This window comes from Sciurus carolinensis, chromosome X (assembly GCF_902686445.1).
Source record: "Sciurus carolinensis chromosome X, mSciCar1.2, whole genome shotgun sequence".
NCBI lineage: Eukaryota > Metazoa > Chordata > Mammalia > Rodentia > Sciuridae > Sciurus > Sciurus carolinensis.
Window position 1 is genome coordinate 130,583,215 of NC_062232.1, and position 18,426 is coordinate 130,601,640.

The window sequence follows — 18,426 nt, forward strand, 5'->3', positions numbered from 1 at the left end:
CAGCAGGGCTAGAGCTGAGTCCTGGTCTGCTGTTGAGCTCAGTGTTTGCATTCCCAGGTGGGCAGTCTCCTTGTTTTTTTCTAGAATAGTCTGTCCTACACCCCTCTCCTGAGACTGCTCTTGTTGAGGTCCCAGCACCTTCCTGGGGTTCCTCTCACATTGTTGTAGTGGGCAGCTTGGGATGCAGTGACCCATCTTCTCAGTTCACCTCCTCCCTTGGCTTCTGGTCTCCTTGCCATCTGCACTTGGTTGCCTGCTGGGCCCTTGCACTGAAGCAAGTGCATCTCAGGTGCAGCTGCTTATCATCTGCTCCCCACCTCACCCCTAGTCTTTTTTCCTATTTTTTGTGGCAGTGCCTCCACTCTGCCACCCAGAGTCAACTTGTAGTCACAGGGTGTTTGGAACCTGACCCCTTGCCCGTGCTGTCTTGCTTGCTGTCCCCTCAGTGTGTTCTTTCTCTCTGTGCCAGGGTGCGGGCGGCCAGTGAGCAGGCCAGGCAGCTGGAGAGTGAACGGGAGGCACTGCAGCAGCAGCACAGTGTGCAGGTGGACCAGCTGCGCATGCAGAGCCAGAGTGTGGAGGCCGCCCTGCGCATGGAGCGCCAGGCTGCCTCAGAGGAGAAGTGAGTGGGTGTGGAGGGGTGGTACTGGGGATTACCAGTGGGTTCTGTGGCTTTTTCTGCCTTCTGGAGAACCCTTATCAGGACTGGCTGTGGGTGAGGTTTGACTTTTCTCCTTTAGCTTTGGTAATAGTGGAGTCCACTGTTACCACAGTCAAATAATCTTTGACACAAGAATTTTTTTTTCTTTTGGTAATGGAGATTGAACCCAAGGGTGCTTTATCACTGATCTACATCCCCAGTCCTTTTTCATATTTTTTATTTTGACACGGGGTCTTGCTAATTTGCTGAGGCTGGCTTCAGACTTGCCATTCTCCTGCCTCAGCCTCCTGACTCACTGGGATTATAGGTGTGCACCACCACGCCTGGTCAAGGCAAGAATATTGTCTTTGGTCCAGTCCACATTCATATTTCCCTTTGTATCTCCACATGTTCTTGTTACCCTTCTACTGCCATCTGGTCTAGGATTTCATGTTCCTTTCCTTGGCATGCCCGTACACCTTTTGAGTCTCCTTTAGTCTGGAATGGCCTCCTGCCTTTCTCTGCTTTTCATGAAGTTGACAATTTTGAAGATTGCAGGATAGTTCCACTTTATGACGACATTTTACCTATTTTTTATTGTTTTGCAGTACTGGGGATGGAACCCAGGGCCTTGCACATGCTAGGAAGGTACTCTACCACTGAGCTATACCCCTAATCCTTATTACAAACATTTAAAATTGTTGGCTTTAAGGAAACTGATAGGAACTATTGAGTAACTGAGTCAGTTGCAGTAGATATTTGTTGTCAGCAAGGCCTGCCTCAGAGTTGATTACCTTAGAAGTCCAGAGGTACCCTTGGAAGGCCCCATTCCAGGTTTGGATATGACAAGAATGTAGACGGTAGAGCTGGAGGCAGGGATGTCATGACTGGGCTGGGAAAGGGTGGTTTCTTCAGTGACAGCTCCTTTTTTTGCAGGAGGAAACTCGCCCAATTGCAGGTAGCCTATCACCAGCTCTTCCAAGAATATGACAACCACATCAAGAGTAGCATGGTGAGCAGCGAGCGGAAAGCGAGTGAGTATGGCCAGCCTGGGCTGTCTTGAGAGGTCTCCCTGCTTCCTGTCTCCCTGAGGACAGAGAAGATTACAATTCTTGAGACCTGAAAGAATTAGATTTTGGGAGGGACACTTGACTTTCCCTAGACCTCATCAGTCTGCTATGACAGTTCAGGGAGATGGGGCTCATTGCCAGGCCCCAGGGTGGGCTGGGCCAGAGCCATGGTTGCTCTCTCCATGGGGCTAGGACACATTCAACCCTCACCTGGGCTGTGTGGTTCCTGGCTAAATTTTCCCTGGGTCAGGGTAAGCTCTAGTAATGACTCTATCTCAGCATGGAAAGAGAACCAAAGCTCTTTTGTAGTTTGTCCTCACAAGACCTAAACTGGGTGCAGTTTTAGCAATCACATTTTAAGAAGGATATTGTCAACCACAGATGTACCATGAGAGATTTATAAGGATTAAGCCTGAAACCAGGTCACCTGAGGAAAAGTTAGTTACAAAATGGCCACTTAATCTCCAGAGTGAAGTCCTGGCAGGGAGGAGAGAGAGTGTGTGTGTGTGCATGCACGCTCTCGTGTGTGTGGTGTGTATGTGTTATGGGGAGGGGTGTCTGGGATGAGCAGACCTTGATCAGGTGGCCGAGTGGAAGGACTGATGGGTTGAGCTTAGGTGTGCACATGGTGGGTGTGTAGTTGGGAGTGTGTAGAGTGGGCAGCCTCAGGAGGGAGGGTGGCTCTTGTCCTTGAAGGGCTGGAGGATTCTGTGAAGGGAATGAGTGCCTTGGTGGGAGGCTGAACCAGATGACCTGAGGTTCTCCTCAGTCCTGAGATCTTACATATGGATGCAGCCTCCTCTTTGCATACACTTGTGTTTGGCCCTGAAGTCTAAGGAGCTGGCATTGTCCTGGCTTTGACCAGCTAGGGCTCCCTTTTGTCCTTCTCAATTCTCATTCAGAGCAGTGGCCTACGTTGGTTATGGCTCTGCCCTGCCCTGGGCTGGGAGGCCCTGTCAGTGCCCCTTGCCAATCTCTAGGGAATGCAACTGGAGGATCTCAGGCAGCAGCTCCAGCAGGCTGAGGAGGCCCTGGTGGCCAAGCAGGAAGTGATTGACAAACTAAAGGAGGAGGCCGAGCAGCACAAGATTGTGATGGAGACTGTACCAGTCCTCAAGGCCCAGGTGAGGTCTCTCCTCCTTGCAGTCTTTCTTGACCTTTTTGTACCCTTGGGATTACTTGCTGATGGATCTGCTCCCTCTGTGTTGCTAGAGGTTCACAGAGGGCAGGAGGAGGAGGCTTTGCTTTGTTACCGCAGGCCTATCATGGTGTGCCCAGTGGGTAGTGGGCATGTTCCGCTCTTGAATTGGCCAGGCGGATATCTACAAGGCAGACTTCCAAGCTGAGAGGCAGGCCCGGGAGAAGCTGGCCGAGAAGAAAGAGCATCTACAGGAGCAGCTGGAGCAGCTGCAGCGGGAGTATAGCAAGCTGAAGGCCAGCTGCCAAGAATCAGCCAGGTAGGCCCCCGAGAGTGGCCACGTGAGGAGTGGGTGTAGCACTCGGCGGGTGACCAGTAGTAATTGCGGGACACTGATGACTCCTGGTTTTCAGATTAGGTTCCCTGTACTTCCCTCTCCTCTCCCTCTGCCCTGTCCTTCCAATGGCATTTCCTGCTGGTCCAGGTAGGAGCCCTCAAAAATGGCATGCATTGATTGGACGGTTTCTGTTTTCAAAGGATTGAGGATATGAGGAAGCGGCATGTAGAGGCCTCCCAGCCCCCTTTACCCCCTGCCCCAGGTGAGTGAGTGAGCATTGGGCTGCAGGAGGTGGGTGGGGAGGGCAGTGCACCGCCCCAGAAGAAGGCATGCCTGCTGTTCTCCAGAGCCCTGAAGGTGGGCTCCTTTAGGCCAAGGGAAGGAATGCAGTGGTAGTGCTGGCTCCTGGTCACACAGTGGTGTTGATCCTAATGGTTGAACATGGCAGTCCTATTAGGTCTTGGTACCTTGTCAACCTCCCCTTGCCTCTGAGTGGTACCCAGCTTGTACATAAAACCCACTTCCCAGTGCCTCTTTTCTTTTCTCAGCTCACCACTCCTTTCACTTGGCCCTGTCCAACCAGAGGAGAAGCCCCCCTGAGGAACCACCTGACTTCTGTTGTCCCAAGTGCCAGTATCAGGCTCCTGATATGGACACCCTACAGATACACGTCATGGAGTGCCTTGAGTAGGGCAGTGGATGCAAGACTGCCTGCAGATGCCACGCCCAGGACAATGCAACATGTGCTTTCCTCTCCCCCCTGCCTAATTCAGAATCAAGGGCTTGGTGGATAAGACCAGGTCCTAGGAGCTAGCTGCAGAGCTGTTGCTGAAGCCATTTGTTCTGCAGGTTCACCTCTTTGAGGGAAGATGGAGCCTGAGTCAGGCCTTATTCTCTGTTCTTTCCTTCTGTCCTATCTGCCTGAACTGCTTGTCTCTGGTAGCTAATCCCTCCTTCCTTTCCCATCTCTGCAGAGAGGTTAGAGTGGGCCAGGGGCTCTCAGGGAGAACCACTTTTCCTTCCATTGGCTACTGACTTGCTGACTCTGTGCTCCAGCCTCTCTTCCTGGGCCCTGTGGTAGTCCACTTTGCAGCTGTACCAGGGTTGGTTTAAGCAGTTGCTATTGGCGGCGTGTGGGTTGTTTCTGGTGCAGTGAAAATGCTTGTGTACTAATCATGTGTGTCTTGGCCAGGGAGTGGTTGGGCAGTCCTTTGTGTTTCTGCCACCTGCTGGGCATGCTGCTCTCCACTAAGAGTGAGCTTAAGCATATTTTCCAAAGGTTATGGACCTTTTTAAATTCCTCTTCTGTGAATGGGCTGTGCATGTCTTTTATCAGTTCTCCTACTGGATTTTCACTTTTTGTTCCTCATGTTTTAGGAGCTCTTTTGTCATTAGCAAGATTAGCTCTTGTCTGTGACTGAAAGTGCATGTTTCTTTTCCCCTTTGATTTTGCCACTGTTGTGTTCTGGCCTTGAATGTTTTTTATTTTACATTGTCACATTATCCTTTTCCCCCTTTCACTGTTTTGGGTTTGAAGTTGTGAGCACTTTGTGGTCTGATGGATGCTTCACACACATATACTTTCACATACTTTCCTCTTTCTAACACCAAAGTGTGCTCTTGTCTTTACCAAGCAGTTATTCCCCAGTGTAAATGATGGTGGTTGTGGTTCATCACATTCTAGAAGTGTCTGATGCCATGTCCTACATCAGCCCCAGATTCCTTGGCCTTACAGATGGAAGCCAGTTGACAATGATTGCAGATGAGGAAGAGCATTTGTTTTTGTAAGGTTTGGATATTTCCTAGGATGTCAAAGCCATAGGAACTAACTCTGCAATCTAGTAAAGGAAAGGAAGCTGGAAATTGAGAAAGACTTCAGAATCTGTGCATCACTCACTCCTCAGGCCTGGGCCCTCCTTCCAAGAGCCCTCCAAGCTCCCTGGTTAGGAACAAGATGTAGTTCTATTCCTGGACTTTTTCACAGGGTATTCTGCTCTTTGACAGTGAGAAGAATGACTAGAACTAGGATATTAGGACTTTAAAAAGTTAACCTGAGGGGCTGGAGTTGTGACTCAGTGGTAGAGCACTTCCGTGGCATGTGTGAGGCCCTGGTTTGATACTCAGCATCACATATAAATAAATAAAATAAAAGATCTGTTTGACAACTAAAAATATCTTTTAAAACTTAGCCTGAGCTGGGAACTTTCTCAGCCTCTACAGGGGATGGACTTTCCTAAAGCCCGCATGTCTATTACACAATACTTTGGGGAAATGTTAAAGGCACAGACAGGTTCTCTGCTCATGGGTACTGCACTTAAATCCTACTCCTATAACTTTTCTATAAAAGCACTATTTTGTTTCGTTTGTTTTGGAGTGGGGTATGAGTTTCCGGTGGTTACTGTAACAAATCACCGCAAACTTGGTGGCATTAAGACAACAAAACTCATTCTTTCATTTCTTGGAAGCCAGATGCCTGAAGTCAAGCTGTTTTTTCTGAGCTCTGGGAATAGGTTCTGGGCCTGTCTCCTAGCTTCTGGTAGTTGATGACATTTCTTGCCTTGTACACCCATTGCTCCCATCTCTGCCTCTGTGTCACATGGCCTCCTCTGTGTTTTCTATTTTAAGGATACCAGATATTGTAGGTGGGGTCCATCTGGATAATCCAGGATGATCTCCTCATCTTGACATCCCTACTTTCACTACACCTGTAAAGACCCCTTTCCCAAGTAAGGTTATGTTCACAAGTTACTGGAATTTGGACTTGTACTTAACCTTTTTGGAGTCACCATTCAACCCAGACTGGGAATATCTGATTCAGAGCTCATAGATTAGGGCAAATCAGCCCAAAGGCAGGTAACTCTAAGACCTGCAGGTCTGCTAGCAGGACTTGGTCCCCAAGGTGGGGGTAGCCACCAGGCTGTAGAATTTGGTGTGGATCAGCTATGGGGACATCTTGTCTCCAGGTGGACACCATGGCCAGGGCCAGCAGATATGGCTGGGAGAGGCAGGTAAGGTAGGTTGTAGTAGGACCATCTGTGCCCAGGGTGGTTGCCACTAACTGTGTAAGGATGGGCTTCATGCCTCTTGGAAGGTGAACAGAGGTGTGTAGGAGCTCCTCCCTGATGAGCACCCTCTTCTGAAAGGGGCTTAGAAAGAAGGTGAGACCCAGGGGCACTGAGGAACTTTTCAGCATGGGTTTGCACAGCAGTTACCTGCAAGCTTGAAAAACACCCTGACCTGGGCCCCCTGCACGGGTTGAGTCAGAATTAGAATGGGACCAGGCATTGGTTGGGACTCAGTACCTTTCTCAGAGGCCGAGCGCCCTTGTTACCTGCCTACCCCTTAGTGCTGTGCCGGTTTAGCCACACATTAGACACCAAGGGTTTTGAATCCCACTATTTGCCCAGACATAGGGCATTTTACTTTCTTCTTATCTATGTAGCCTTACTTAGGTTGAGCTTTTGGAACAACTATTTGTGTTCCTCCCATGAGGGAACCAGCCTGCCTTATTAGCCTAGGCCCATACATCCAGACAGCTAGAAATATGTTCCACTCAGTACCCATGTCATTACCCTGTTGCTTAGGCATGTGTCCCCTCCTCTCTTGCCAAAGTCCAAGGGAAATCCAGATGACCAGTAAGCAGAGTACAAGAGTATTCCTCTGTACTAGTAACCAAACAACATGGGCACAAATAGTAAGCAAAAATGGTATCACAATAGCAACAGATGCAGTTGTGTGTATAGAGCCTTGCTGAAAAGGTGTGTGACAGGCCTTGTGGTGGCAGTCCTTATGAGGGGGATGTTTGGTGAGATGAAGCAAGCCCTTGGAAAGCATCCTTAGCCTTCCTCACCCTAAGACAACATCTTGTGCATTAGAGAGGTTCTTGTGGCACCATGGTCTGTGGCTACCAGTGGCCCATAGAGCCAGCGTTTTGAACATCTTGCACATGGGCTGTCCTCTATAGTATGTTGGTGTGGAAAGGCCAGGGGACAAAGTTATGTACAATGTGTGAAATGCAGCAAAAACTCCAAGCGTGCATCCTGCTGTCTTTGGATGAATATAGTAGTGAATCACCAGTAATGAAAAGGTTTTCTTCCCCAGTCACTCCCTGTTGTTACATGTCTCCCTTTGTGTCAGTGTCCTCTCTATAGGGATACGAGTGTCAAAGAGATGGGCAGACAGTCATTAAAGTTGTGACAATAGGGGGAAAGAGCTGAGCTCTGTGCCAATCTGCAGAGGTGACTTTGTTGGAAGGGAGACTCAGGCCAGAGCAACATGAGAGGCCTGAGTGTGAAGCTGCAGCCAACAAGATGAATGACAACTGGCTGTGGAGGGGAGGAGGAGGAATTCAGGACGACTCCTGGACTTCTGGTTTACACAACTGGGTATGCTGGGCCATCTGCCAAGACTGGGACAAGGGAAAGGAAGATCAGATTTAGGGGAGGGCTTCGAAGTCCACTTTGGCTTCAGCCAGGCTCAGTGTGAAATCCTCCTGAATCCCTTCATCTTTTTCCTGGACTATTATGGTGAAACCCTCACAGATTTCACATGAGACTGCAGGCTCTCCAATCTGTTCCTACACAGTGACCAGGGTGATCTGGTAAACCTGTATTTCTACTTTGCTTAATATCCAGTGGCTTTCCGTTACTCCTCTTTTGGTACTAGAAGGTTGAACCCAGGGTTGTTCTACCACTGAGCCACATCCACAGCCCCTTTTTATTATTTTTTAAATTTTGAGACAAGATCTGCTAAGTTGCTGAGATTGGCCTTGAACTTGCCATCCTCTTGCCTCAGCCTCCTGAGTAGCTTTCTCTTACTCTTGAGACCTAGGTTCCATTCCTAGCCTTATGCTACTTTGACCTCAATTCATGTCCCTCTCCTGCTGGCCCAGTCATACCATGCTGTCCTTTTTTCCCCCTTTCCTCAAACACAACAACACTTCTGTGTCTTAAGGCCTTTGTACCTGTTGTCCTCTCTGCCAGGAAGGACTCTTCCCCCTAATCTTTGTGTGACTGCCTACTTTTCATCATTCAGCTCTGAGTGTAAACATCACCTCCTTCATCTGAAGTTTCCATCCTAGATCACATTGCCCTGGTTTAATTCTCTGCCAGACAGTTAAACTGACCTGTTTTTCTGTTTTGTTTCTGCTCTCCCCCCATTAGAGGCCTCATCCGTCCTAGTGTGGCAGTATCCCTAGAACAGTGCTCAGCACAGAGTGACCGTGCATGTTTATTGATGGCATGAACTTTTTTTCACAGTTCATCAGTATTGCTCTGTTAATATTTTTGTGGACATCACCTGTCACCATAAAGGGTGGTTGGTGGAATTTACTACATTAATACAATAGAAACTATAGCACTGAAAACCAGTTTTAGGCATTGGGATGACTACTTTGGGGGGGACTTCTTATAAACATTGAATAGGCAAGAACACACAATCTGAGACCACATGGACACGTCCCACACTGCCGCTCCCTTAATCTCTCTGAGCCTTGGTCCCTCAGTTGAAAACAGGCTGGATACTGCTGTCTGTATGCTGTAGAGCTACTGAAGAGGCAATGGAATGCACTTAGGGCAGGGCCCGACCCAAGGTAGAAGGGAGAACTGTGAAAACCACTCTAGTTTAGGTGGTTCCCCAAACGATTTTCCATTAGGTGGTTATTTCTGTAGCAGTTTCAAATGTTGTCTAAGGAAAGTTGGTGATTGCCTAGTGCCAGAGTATTTGGGGGCAAATGGAGTGACTGCTAATGGATACAGAGATTATTTTGGGGTGATGAGCATGTTCTGAAATTGATCATGGTGATAGTTGGCAGTTATCTATGAATATGCTATTGAATTGTACACTTCAAATGGGTGAGTTGTATAGTATATGGATTAACCTCAATAAAGTGGTATTAAAAATGTCAGTTGGGCATTGGTGGTGACATACCAGTAATCCCAGCTACTCAGGAGGCTGAGGCAGGAGGATGCCAAGTTGGAGGCCAGCCTCAGCAACTTAGTGAGACCCTGTCTCAAAATCAAAAGGGCTGGTGATGTAACTCAGTGGTAGTACACTTGCCTAGTATGTGTGAGGCCCTGGGTTCAATTCCCAGTACCAAAACCAAAAGAGTCATCTAAAAGCCCTATTTAGCTTCCTATAAGTCTCCCATGAAAATGAAAATGAAGACCCAGAAATAAAGACCAACGTTTACATCTCCTAAAGCTGTTTGACAGATGACCTTTTAATGGACTCTTGGTTCTGTTCCACTAACTAGAAGGGCAGAAGAATTGGAGGTGGAGAGTGGTGGATTGTCTGACTTCCTCTGGTGAAGCTGAGTGATACCACTCTGTCCTTTCCCCAGACAGCCAGGGTTGGTATCAACCAGAAGACTGGCAGCTCTTTTGCTCTTGGGCCAAGGCTACTTTCTCTGTCTCATGCAGAGGCAAAGCCCCTCAAGTGGGAGTGTGTGTACCTGTAGGGGCAGGCAATTGATGGCTGTTACTATGTCCCCAGAGAAACAACTGCCAGTCAGGAAGCACGGGGACTGGCTGAATGCCCAAGCCTGGTGAAGGGAGATTTGGTTTCTCAGCCTGGCAGAGCCACAGTGCACAGACGTCTACCACACCTGGAAAAAGGCTTTTCCCTGCATGTAGGGGGTATGGACACGGTGCATGGCTGTGTGTCCACCCTAAAAAAGCATTGCTGAACAAGTAGTATACAGAATACCAAAGCCAAAGCAAAAACAACACAAGGAGAAAGGGTGCTATGAGCAAGGAAGGTGTCATGAGAAAAAACTGAAGATGCTGGTGTCATGGGACACTTATGACAGAACGAATGAACTTAAGTTTAAAGGAGAAAAAAAGGTTTGGAAACACCTGCAGAGAATAGGAAACTATAGAAAGCAACAAATCAAGGGCTGGGGATGTAGCTCAGTTGGTAGAGTGCTTGCCTCGAATGCACAAGGCCCTGGGTTCAATCCCAGCAACCGCAAAAAAAAAAAAAAAAAAAAAAAAAAAAGCAACAAATCCAAGGTGTTAAATCTGCATTGGAAACTGTCACTGTGAACTCATTTTATTTTATCTTTCTAAAAAATATAGATTTCCTTTCTTTATCTCCTGAAATGGCCTGGAAGCAATGATATAACCCCATAGCAAGTGGCATCAGACTGTGGTCTTGAAGTGTTCCCACTGAGGGGAACCAGGGCTCTCTGGAGTAATGGCTTATTTCAAGTATGAGGTGCTCATAGTAAACCTGAGACATCCTCTTAGAAAGGTAAACTATCAAAGACCTTGGGGTTTTTTCAGGAGGATTCAGCTAAATTTGTCACTGGAGGGTGTGAGAACAATCTGACTGTGACATCTGTCATCCCATGATCTCCAGGGTTGATTCGGCTGATCTAGCTGCCTAGGTGGGTGTTCCTCTTTCCCATTTTTCCATGTGCATCCCTCCTGAAGCTGTGTGCTCAAAGAGGATGACCTACCCTTGTTCTTCACTCAAGGGTATGCAAATAGATGTGCTTCCCTGCTAGAACCTCCAAACAAGCTCTCAAAATTGCTTCTGGATAAGCATATGGGAGCACCAAAATAATAATGGATCTTCCTGCCAGTTTTCCTTCTTGTCCCTCCTGCCTCCACCCCTCACTCCTGTCCTCCTCATCTTCCAAAAACCCTTGAGCCTGAGGGTCTCAGGTGAGGGCACTGTGAGAGAATGATCCTCCATTGAGTGCAGTAGTGTCCTATGTAAGAAAGATATTTTGTACCAGGGATTGAACCCAGAGGTGCTTAACCACTGCGCTACATCCCTAGCCCTTTTTATTTATTTATTTTGAGACAGGATCAATCAGTGCTGAGTCTGGCCTGGAACTTGTGATCTTCCTGCCTCAGCCTTTTGAGCTCCTGGGATACAAGTGTGTGCCACTATTCATGGCACAGGTTGCTTTTTTAGAGTATTTTATTAATATGTTGATAACAGAATGACAAAATTGAGAATAATTGAGAATTGTATCCAGCAAGGTTTTTTTTTTTTTTTTTTTCAGTGCTGGGGATTGAACCCAGGGCCTTGCAAGTGCTAAGTGCTCTACCAGTGACCTACGTCCCCAGTCCTGCCAAAGTTCTCTCTCTCTTTTTTTTTTTTTTTTTTTTTGTGGTGCTGGGATTCAACCCAGGGCCTTGTGCTTGCAAAGTTCTTTTTTAAAATACTTTTTAAGTTGTTGATGGATCTTATTTTATTTATTTATTTATATATATGTGGCACTGAGAATAGAACCCAGTGCCTCACACATGCTAGGCAAGCGCTCTACCACCGAGCTACAACTCCAACCCCCTGGGTTCTTTTTTATTTTTTGTTTTGAGACAGGTTCTTGCTAAGTTGCTGAGGCTGGCTTTGAACTCATGATCCTCCTGCTTCAGGCTCCAAGTTGCTGGGATTACAGGTATATGCCACTGCATCTTGCTTGCTCCTAATTCTTAATTGACTCAGAGGTACAGGAGGAGAGGGAAATAAAGGACATCATATATGGTTCCTGGTTTCCATGCATACTTCTATTTATGTAAGGTCATTAGTAATGTGCCTCCTCTTTGATTTGTGTTCTCTTTCTTTTTTTTGCCCCTTAGTCCTGCTAAATTTGCCCCTGTTATTTGTAGAGCATTTCCTTATTTTTCTGGACAAGATATCCAGTTCATCTCGTGCATTCTCTGCCCTACTCTGGAATTGGTCATTTCTCTAATGAGCTGTGTTTACAGAAGCATGCTATTTACAAATTAAGATCCATGCCTGAACCTCTGCAATTGGGAGCCCCTTTTGTCTTTGTCTTCAACAGTGAACTTTCCCCACTATAGCACTGATTTCAATACTCCTTTGTTCAATATTTCCACACTCTAGCCCAGGACAGCATCCTTCCCTCTCCATGGACATGCTACACAAACTGGGAACAATGAGCTGATGAGAGAGAGAGAGAGAGAGAGAGAGAGAGAAATCTAGAATGACATTGTCCTGTAAACCCCCAACAGAAACGTGATGTAAAAATAATGGAACTTTTGTGACTGAAAAAAACAAGAAAAAGGGACTATATATGGGGATATAGTTAGTTGGTAGAGTGCTTGCCTTGCATGCACAAGGCCCTGGGTTCAATCCCCAGTACCACACACAAAAACAAAACAAAACAAAAAAACCCAAAAAAACAAGAAAAGAAGATGAGGATAAATATGCAGAAATGAATAAGACTCTGAGAATAAGAGTCTGAGGACAAGGATGACAATGAGGATTTTGTTGAACAGGTTGTTGGTAAAAGCTGTCTTTTCTTTAAGCTGTTGATCTTGCCCATTTTAGAGAACAGAGGTTTCAAGTTTTCAGGGGATTTTTCATTTCTACCTTTTTTGTCATTGAACATCCTGTTGTGTTTTTAGACAATAGCCTTGTATTTAAGGAACTCCTCCCGCCCCCCCCCCCGCCCCCCCGCCCCTAGACCCTAGTCCTGGTCCTGGTCAGTTACCTTCTGTTGTAATAGTGTCCCCTGCAGACACATGCCTCACAGGCAATGCTGTGCCCACCCACTAACTTCCAGCTGTACCTTTCCTGTTGATTTGACCCCTTCTACACACAGAAAGAGACCAGTGCTCAAGAGGTGGTAGATTCTCCCTGTATGCAGCCTCTGGTCTCGCTGAAGGAGTAAGGCCCACCCAAGGACTTGCCTAGGTGCTTCCCCAGGATGGGGACAGGTAGACTCCAGGAGTGGCTGCTCTACATACCTGGTCCTGTGTGCCCACGACTGGACCACATGTGGGAGACAGGACCAGTTTGGCCTGGAGGAGCCTGCCTCACTCACAGAACTGAAAGACATGGTACCAGTCAGCAGGGTGGTAATAGGTAAGGTTGTCCCTGCAGGCATAGGCAGCATCTTCCAGGACTCCCGGGCATGCTTGGGTTGGGGTAAGCTTGAAGGGGACCAGTCATGTGCTTAGCAGTCTCAGGGGTTAGTGTTTGGGCATGTGCACTAGGGAACTGGTGCTGTGTACTAAGGGACACAGCACCATTTGGAAGTCCACTCACTATACAGATAGTACCCACTTTGCAGAAACAGCCTATGGGGATCTGTTTGCGCAGTCGTACTAGGTCTACCCCGCCCCCTGCTCTGAAGGGCGGAGCTTCATGAGGGAGCACTCATTGGTTAGAAAAGAGCGATTTTTCTGGGTCATGTTGGTGCGAGCCAATTATGGGACTGGAGGCCTTGCCAGCGGTGTGTTTGCGCAGGCGTTCTGGGTATCCCGAGTTGCTTTGCGTGCTAAGAAACGCAGCTTCCGGTGGAAAAGGCGGGAATAATTTAGATGGGGCCCCAAGGCTGATGAAGGAGGAGCTATGCAGGCAGCAGAAGAAGGTGCAGGTGTTGCAGTGGTTGCAGTGGGTGGTGCTGCCGGCCAGGTTGGACCGGTTGGCCCTGGCGGTCTTGAAGGTCCTGGCGGTCCTGAAGATCCTGGAGGTCCTGGAGGTCCGGGAGGTCGTGGCGGCCCAGGAGGTCCTGGTGGCCTAGGAGGGCCTGGTGGCCCAGGCGGTCCTGGGAATCCTGGTGATCCTGATGACCCTGGTGACCCTGGTGGCCCAGGTGACCCTGGAGGGCCTGGTGTTGCAGGAGAGGCAGATGCTGCAGTTGGTGTCCTTCCACATGCGCCAGGACCTGGCGGAGATGCCGCGCCAGCTGCTGGAGGTCCAGGTAACCGACTGATTCAGTTATATCCTATTTCAGTGCCCCCCCCAGTGGTCCGGGCAACTAGGGGACAGGCCAGGGGCAGTTGGAGTTCGTTGCCTCAGGCAGGTGATGACTGAGAGAGGAGCAGGAGGGAACTGTAGCTGTAGGGTTTGGGCAGGGCATGGCCTGGACAAAAGGAGGTGGTGATGGGGAAAATCAGCCCAGAGGGAGTCAGGTAACAAAGGATGATGCTGTCCAGGGTGGCCTAAGGGTGTCAGGTAGGAGATGGTAGACAGCAGAGGCAAGCCTCAGAGAAGGATCCCTTGAGCACAGGTAAAATCAGTAGTGTGGGTGGCGCCTTAACCAGTATCTGTACCAGGACACTCCCAGTGACTCCCATAGCCTGTAGACACACATGCTGATCTCTACGGGCCAGTTCAGAAGGAACTCAGTGTGAATGGCAGCATCCTTGCTGTGCCAGTTATATAATGGGCCTGGTAGAAGATGACAGCAAGTGACCAGGGCCTGTCTCAGCCCAAAGGAGCACTATAATGATGTCTAAATAAGGGTCGTGGCGCTCTGCACCTGTGTGGGGAGGCAGAACAAGGAAAGTGCCCCTCCTGCTCCCTGACTTCCCTGACTTGATTTTCTCTTTCTCTTTTAGATGATTAACTGCTGAAGGTCCTGGCCAACTCCAGACTTCCATTTCGTTCTGTCTTAACTGTCTTTCCCTGGTGGTGCAGACCCTGCAGTGCTTCATGCCCCCATTTTTCACCAAGCCTCAGCAGGGATAGTGGGACTGAGCTTTACCTTCAGCACCATCTTAGGCAGTAAACCCTTCCCTTGGCTGATGAGTCCTACAGTATTTGTTACTTTGCTTTGGGAGCCTAATGTTTTTCTTATGTTTGACCCCTGGGCTTCAGGGTCTATCTGTTTTGTTTAGTAACCAAATGTTTGTTATGCCACAAAATAAACCTGAGGTGCTATTCCGGTGTCTTTGTTTCTTTTAAGTTCCAGAACCTCCAAATATTCTTGCCATTGTTCTCAGGTTTTAAGGGAGGTTCTGGGATTCAGATATCATAGTAGTACAAAGTAATCAAAGACAATTTAGAAAACAGAAGAAAAATAATCAATTGGGTCTTATCATTCAATTTTAACTCCTGTCAAGATTTTGGAATATTTTCTTAGTATTTTAGTTGCATTTATATAATAAATGTAAAACCCCTAAAATATGAGAATAGGAATTTTTAACTTATTGGCCTAGTTTCAGATATAGAAGAAAAGTGCTGGAATAATTGGTTCAGAGTGTGGAGTGAGAGATTAGCTCCCTGTAAAATATCCTTGAACCTTACCCCCTGCTGTACTGGAGATTGAACCCAGAGGCACTTAGCCACTGAGCCACATCCCCAGCACTTTTTTATATTTTATTTAGAGACAGGTTCTCACTGAGTTGCTTAGGGCCCCACTAATTTGCTGAGGCTGGCTTTGAACTTGCACTCCTTCTGCCTCAGCCTCAGCCTCCTGAGCCACTGGGATTACAGGCGTGTGCCACTGAGCCCGGCTTCCTGCAACCTTCTTAAACTCACTAATTAGTCTTATAGGTCTTTCATAGATTTGGTTGGATTTTCTAGATACACAGTTGGCTGTCAAGAAAGACAGCTTGATTTCTTCCTTTCCAGTCAATACCTTATATTGATTGGTTTCCCTCAGAGTGGGTTGGATTTTACTGGTTCTTGGCATACTTAGTAATTTTACATTGAATGCTGGACATTGTGAACTTATTTTATTTTTAATTTTTTTTGGTACCACGGATTGAACCCAGGGGCTCTTAACCACTGAGTCCCATCCCCAGCCCTTTTTATTTTTATTTTTTTACTTTGCGACAGATTTGCTTAGGGCCTCACTAAGTTGCTGAGGCTGACTTTGAACTTGTGATCCTCCTGCCTCAGCCTTCTGGGCTGCTGGGATTGGAGGTGTGCACCACTGCACCCAGCGACATAGTTAACGTTGAGTTCTGGCTATTTCTCTGTTTCTAAAAGTATCTTGAGTTTTGTCCTGAAATGCTGTTAATGTTACTTGGAATCAGTTTGATCCTTTTGAATCTGGCTTTTAGGATTTTCTAACTAGTATCAGAGCAGAGGTAGGATTAAGGTAGGATTAGCATAATTGACACTCCAGTGTTTGGCAAGGTTGTATTTGGACACAGAGACTCTCATATACTGTCAGTGGGAGTGGTAGTAAAATCCATCTGGACACTTATTTGGCACCTTGTCTTAGAGAGGTGCATACTCATTGACCCATCCTTGGGAGTCTCACAGAGAAGTTCTTATGCACATGAGGCAGGATGTTAATTACACCCTCACTTTAAAAAACTGGAAGGGTGAAAATGCACACTGGCTTTGGAAGAATTAAGTAGGTAATGGTATGACTGTTCTGATGGAATACTATTACATAGCAGTTAGAGAAAGAGCAAGGCAGTTGGTTGGTACTAGTATAGAAAGAGATAATGGGCATCTGTATGGACTATGGCACAAACTGTTTTGTAATACACTCCTGCCGAATGAACATGTGGAGATAAGCACAATGACGGCCTGGACTGAGCCACCTCTGCTATGACAAATGCTTATTACTAGACAATAGCATTAAGGAAAGAAACTTTTCAGCCACTATATTTAAAATTGCATCCTTCCTTCTCCCCACCTGCATCTCTCAACAGGAGTGGGGTATAAGGCTTAGATAGGTGCACCAGGATGGGAATCACAGCTCCACCAGTAAGGAGCTGCAAGGTCTTAAGTAGTTTGGATGCAACGAAAGCCATTAGAGGGTTTTTAAAAAATATTTTTTAGTTGCCAATGGATCTTTTATTTTGTTTATTTATCTATGGTGCTGAGGATCCAACCCAGGACCTCACATATTCCAGGCAAGTGCTCTACCACTGAGCCACAACCCCAGCTCCATTAGAGGGTTTTGATCATTGTTGGGGACATTATCTGACTTTATCTTAACATTTCTCTGCTCCCACACTAAGAATGGGCTGAAGGGGGGCCAGAGAAGAATGAACATGAGTTTGACAATATCCCTGGGTGAACACATTTATTTCCAAGTGGAGATGATGGGTTGGAGTTAGATAAATAGATAGTTAGAATATAAATAGCATGGAGGACTTAGGTGCCAGTGGTTAGGTTGCCTTACCCTCTACATCCACTGATTGCCTCCCTTGGTGAGCCCATATAAAGTAGTGAAATTTTTTTGTGATTTGTGGGTTGAACCTAGGGTCTTGTGCGTGCTGGGCAATCACCCTATCATTGAGCTACATTCCCAGCCCCAAGCTACTGGCTTTAATTGGAATCTATATGTGCTGATAACTTCCAAAGATCTATCTCCAGTCCATATGGAAACTTCAGATTTTTATATCTAATTATCACCTAAATATCTCTATTTGGATGGAAAATAGGTATTTCAAGTTAACATCTCCAAGGACAATATGCTTTATTCTAGTATTCAGTAATAAGAGTATTGAGTAATTGCACAATGTAATTTATAGTAAACCTGAAAAAACTTAAACATGTATTCATTAAAATACATGCTTTAAAATAAATACTGAGTTCAAATTATTGATCATATTTATATACAGGCTAGAATTTGGAATCAACACTTAATAAAGCCAGAAGGGACCCTGGTGATCACCTTCTCTAACCTATTCCTTTTACAGATAAACTGATTTGTAGGATTTTGATTTCTTCCTAGTTCCTACTAATTGTAACATTATCTCCATGTCATTGCTTGTGTAAATAATTTATGTATTATTCAATAAAGTTATAAAAAGTATGTATTATTCAATGGTATTACCACATCTCAAGTTCAGAAATTTTGATTCTAAGAGCTCTACCTATTATCAAGCTGATGTCAAGATTCTTGCCAGGAGTGGTTTAAGGTAAGTGATGTTAGCAGAGTTTCATTGGAGGGTCCCTATTCCCTACCCACTTACCCTAAGCTGCACCACCCAGGGTGTATAGTATATGTTAAACATACCTTCCATTCTGACAGATAAAGACCTGGTAAACAAAGAGTTGATGATAAAATGAAATTGACATTATCCCAAGAGACTCCCTCTAAAATGCAAAATGCCCATAGGTCATTCCAGTGTGTCATGGGGATACATTTTAACATCCAGTGGTATCAGTGGACTGAGCTAAGAGCAGACCCTGAGGTTGAGAGACATCTCCATCAACATTGGATGCTTTTAGGAAACTTGTTCCTGTGTCTTGTCTTATTTTTTTTCAATAAAAAATGTTCACACAAACTCCCAAAACATGATCTGCTTTTATTTCCACCCATCCAAACGTGCTCTGTATTATCTTCCTCATCATAATGAGAGCAGCTCCATCCCCCCAGTTGCTCAGGCCAAAACCCTTGGTATTATCTCAAGTCCCAATTCCTCAGTCCTGTTTGTTATATCTTCAAAGTATATACATAATCAACCAGTTCATAATGCCCCGAATACTACCACTGGACTCACCCAAGCCATCATCAATACTTGCACAAGCCATTACAACAGGCTCCTCATTAATCTCCCTGCTT

General features: G+C 46.4%; 1 protein-coding gene across 5 annotated transcripts in view; it reads left to right on the forward strand.

Moving 5' to 3' along the window:
• The window catches only part of Ikbkg (inhibitor of nuclear factor kappa B kinase regulatory subunit gamma), a 48,832-nt gene extending 37,642 nt beyond the window's left edge, over positions 1-11,190 (forward strand). For all 5 annotated transcript variants that reach the window (XM_047535526.1, XM_047535525.1, XM_047535529.1 and 2 more), the window contains 6 exons: positions 470-622; positions 1,577-1,652; positions 2,691-2,834; positions 3,025-3,167; positions 3,386-3,447; positions 3,734-11,190. In XM_047535526.1, the coding sequence (XP_047391482.1) occupies positions 470-622; positions 1,577-1,652; positions 2,691-2,834; positions 3,025-3,167; positions 3,386-3,447; positions 3,734-3,876 (721 nt within the window). In that variant the 3' untranslated portion in view covers positions 3,877-11,190. The remainder of the gene's footprint in view (positions 1-469; positions 623-1,576; positions 1,653-2,690; positions 2,835-3,024; positions 3,168-3,385; positions 3,448-3,733) is intronic.
• The last annotated feature ends 7,236 nt before the right edge of the window (positions 11,191-18,426 follow it).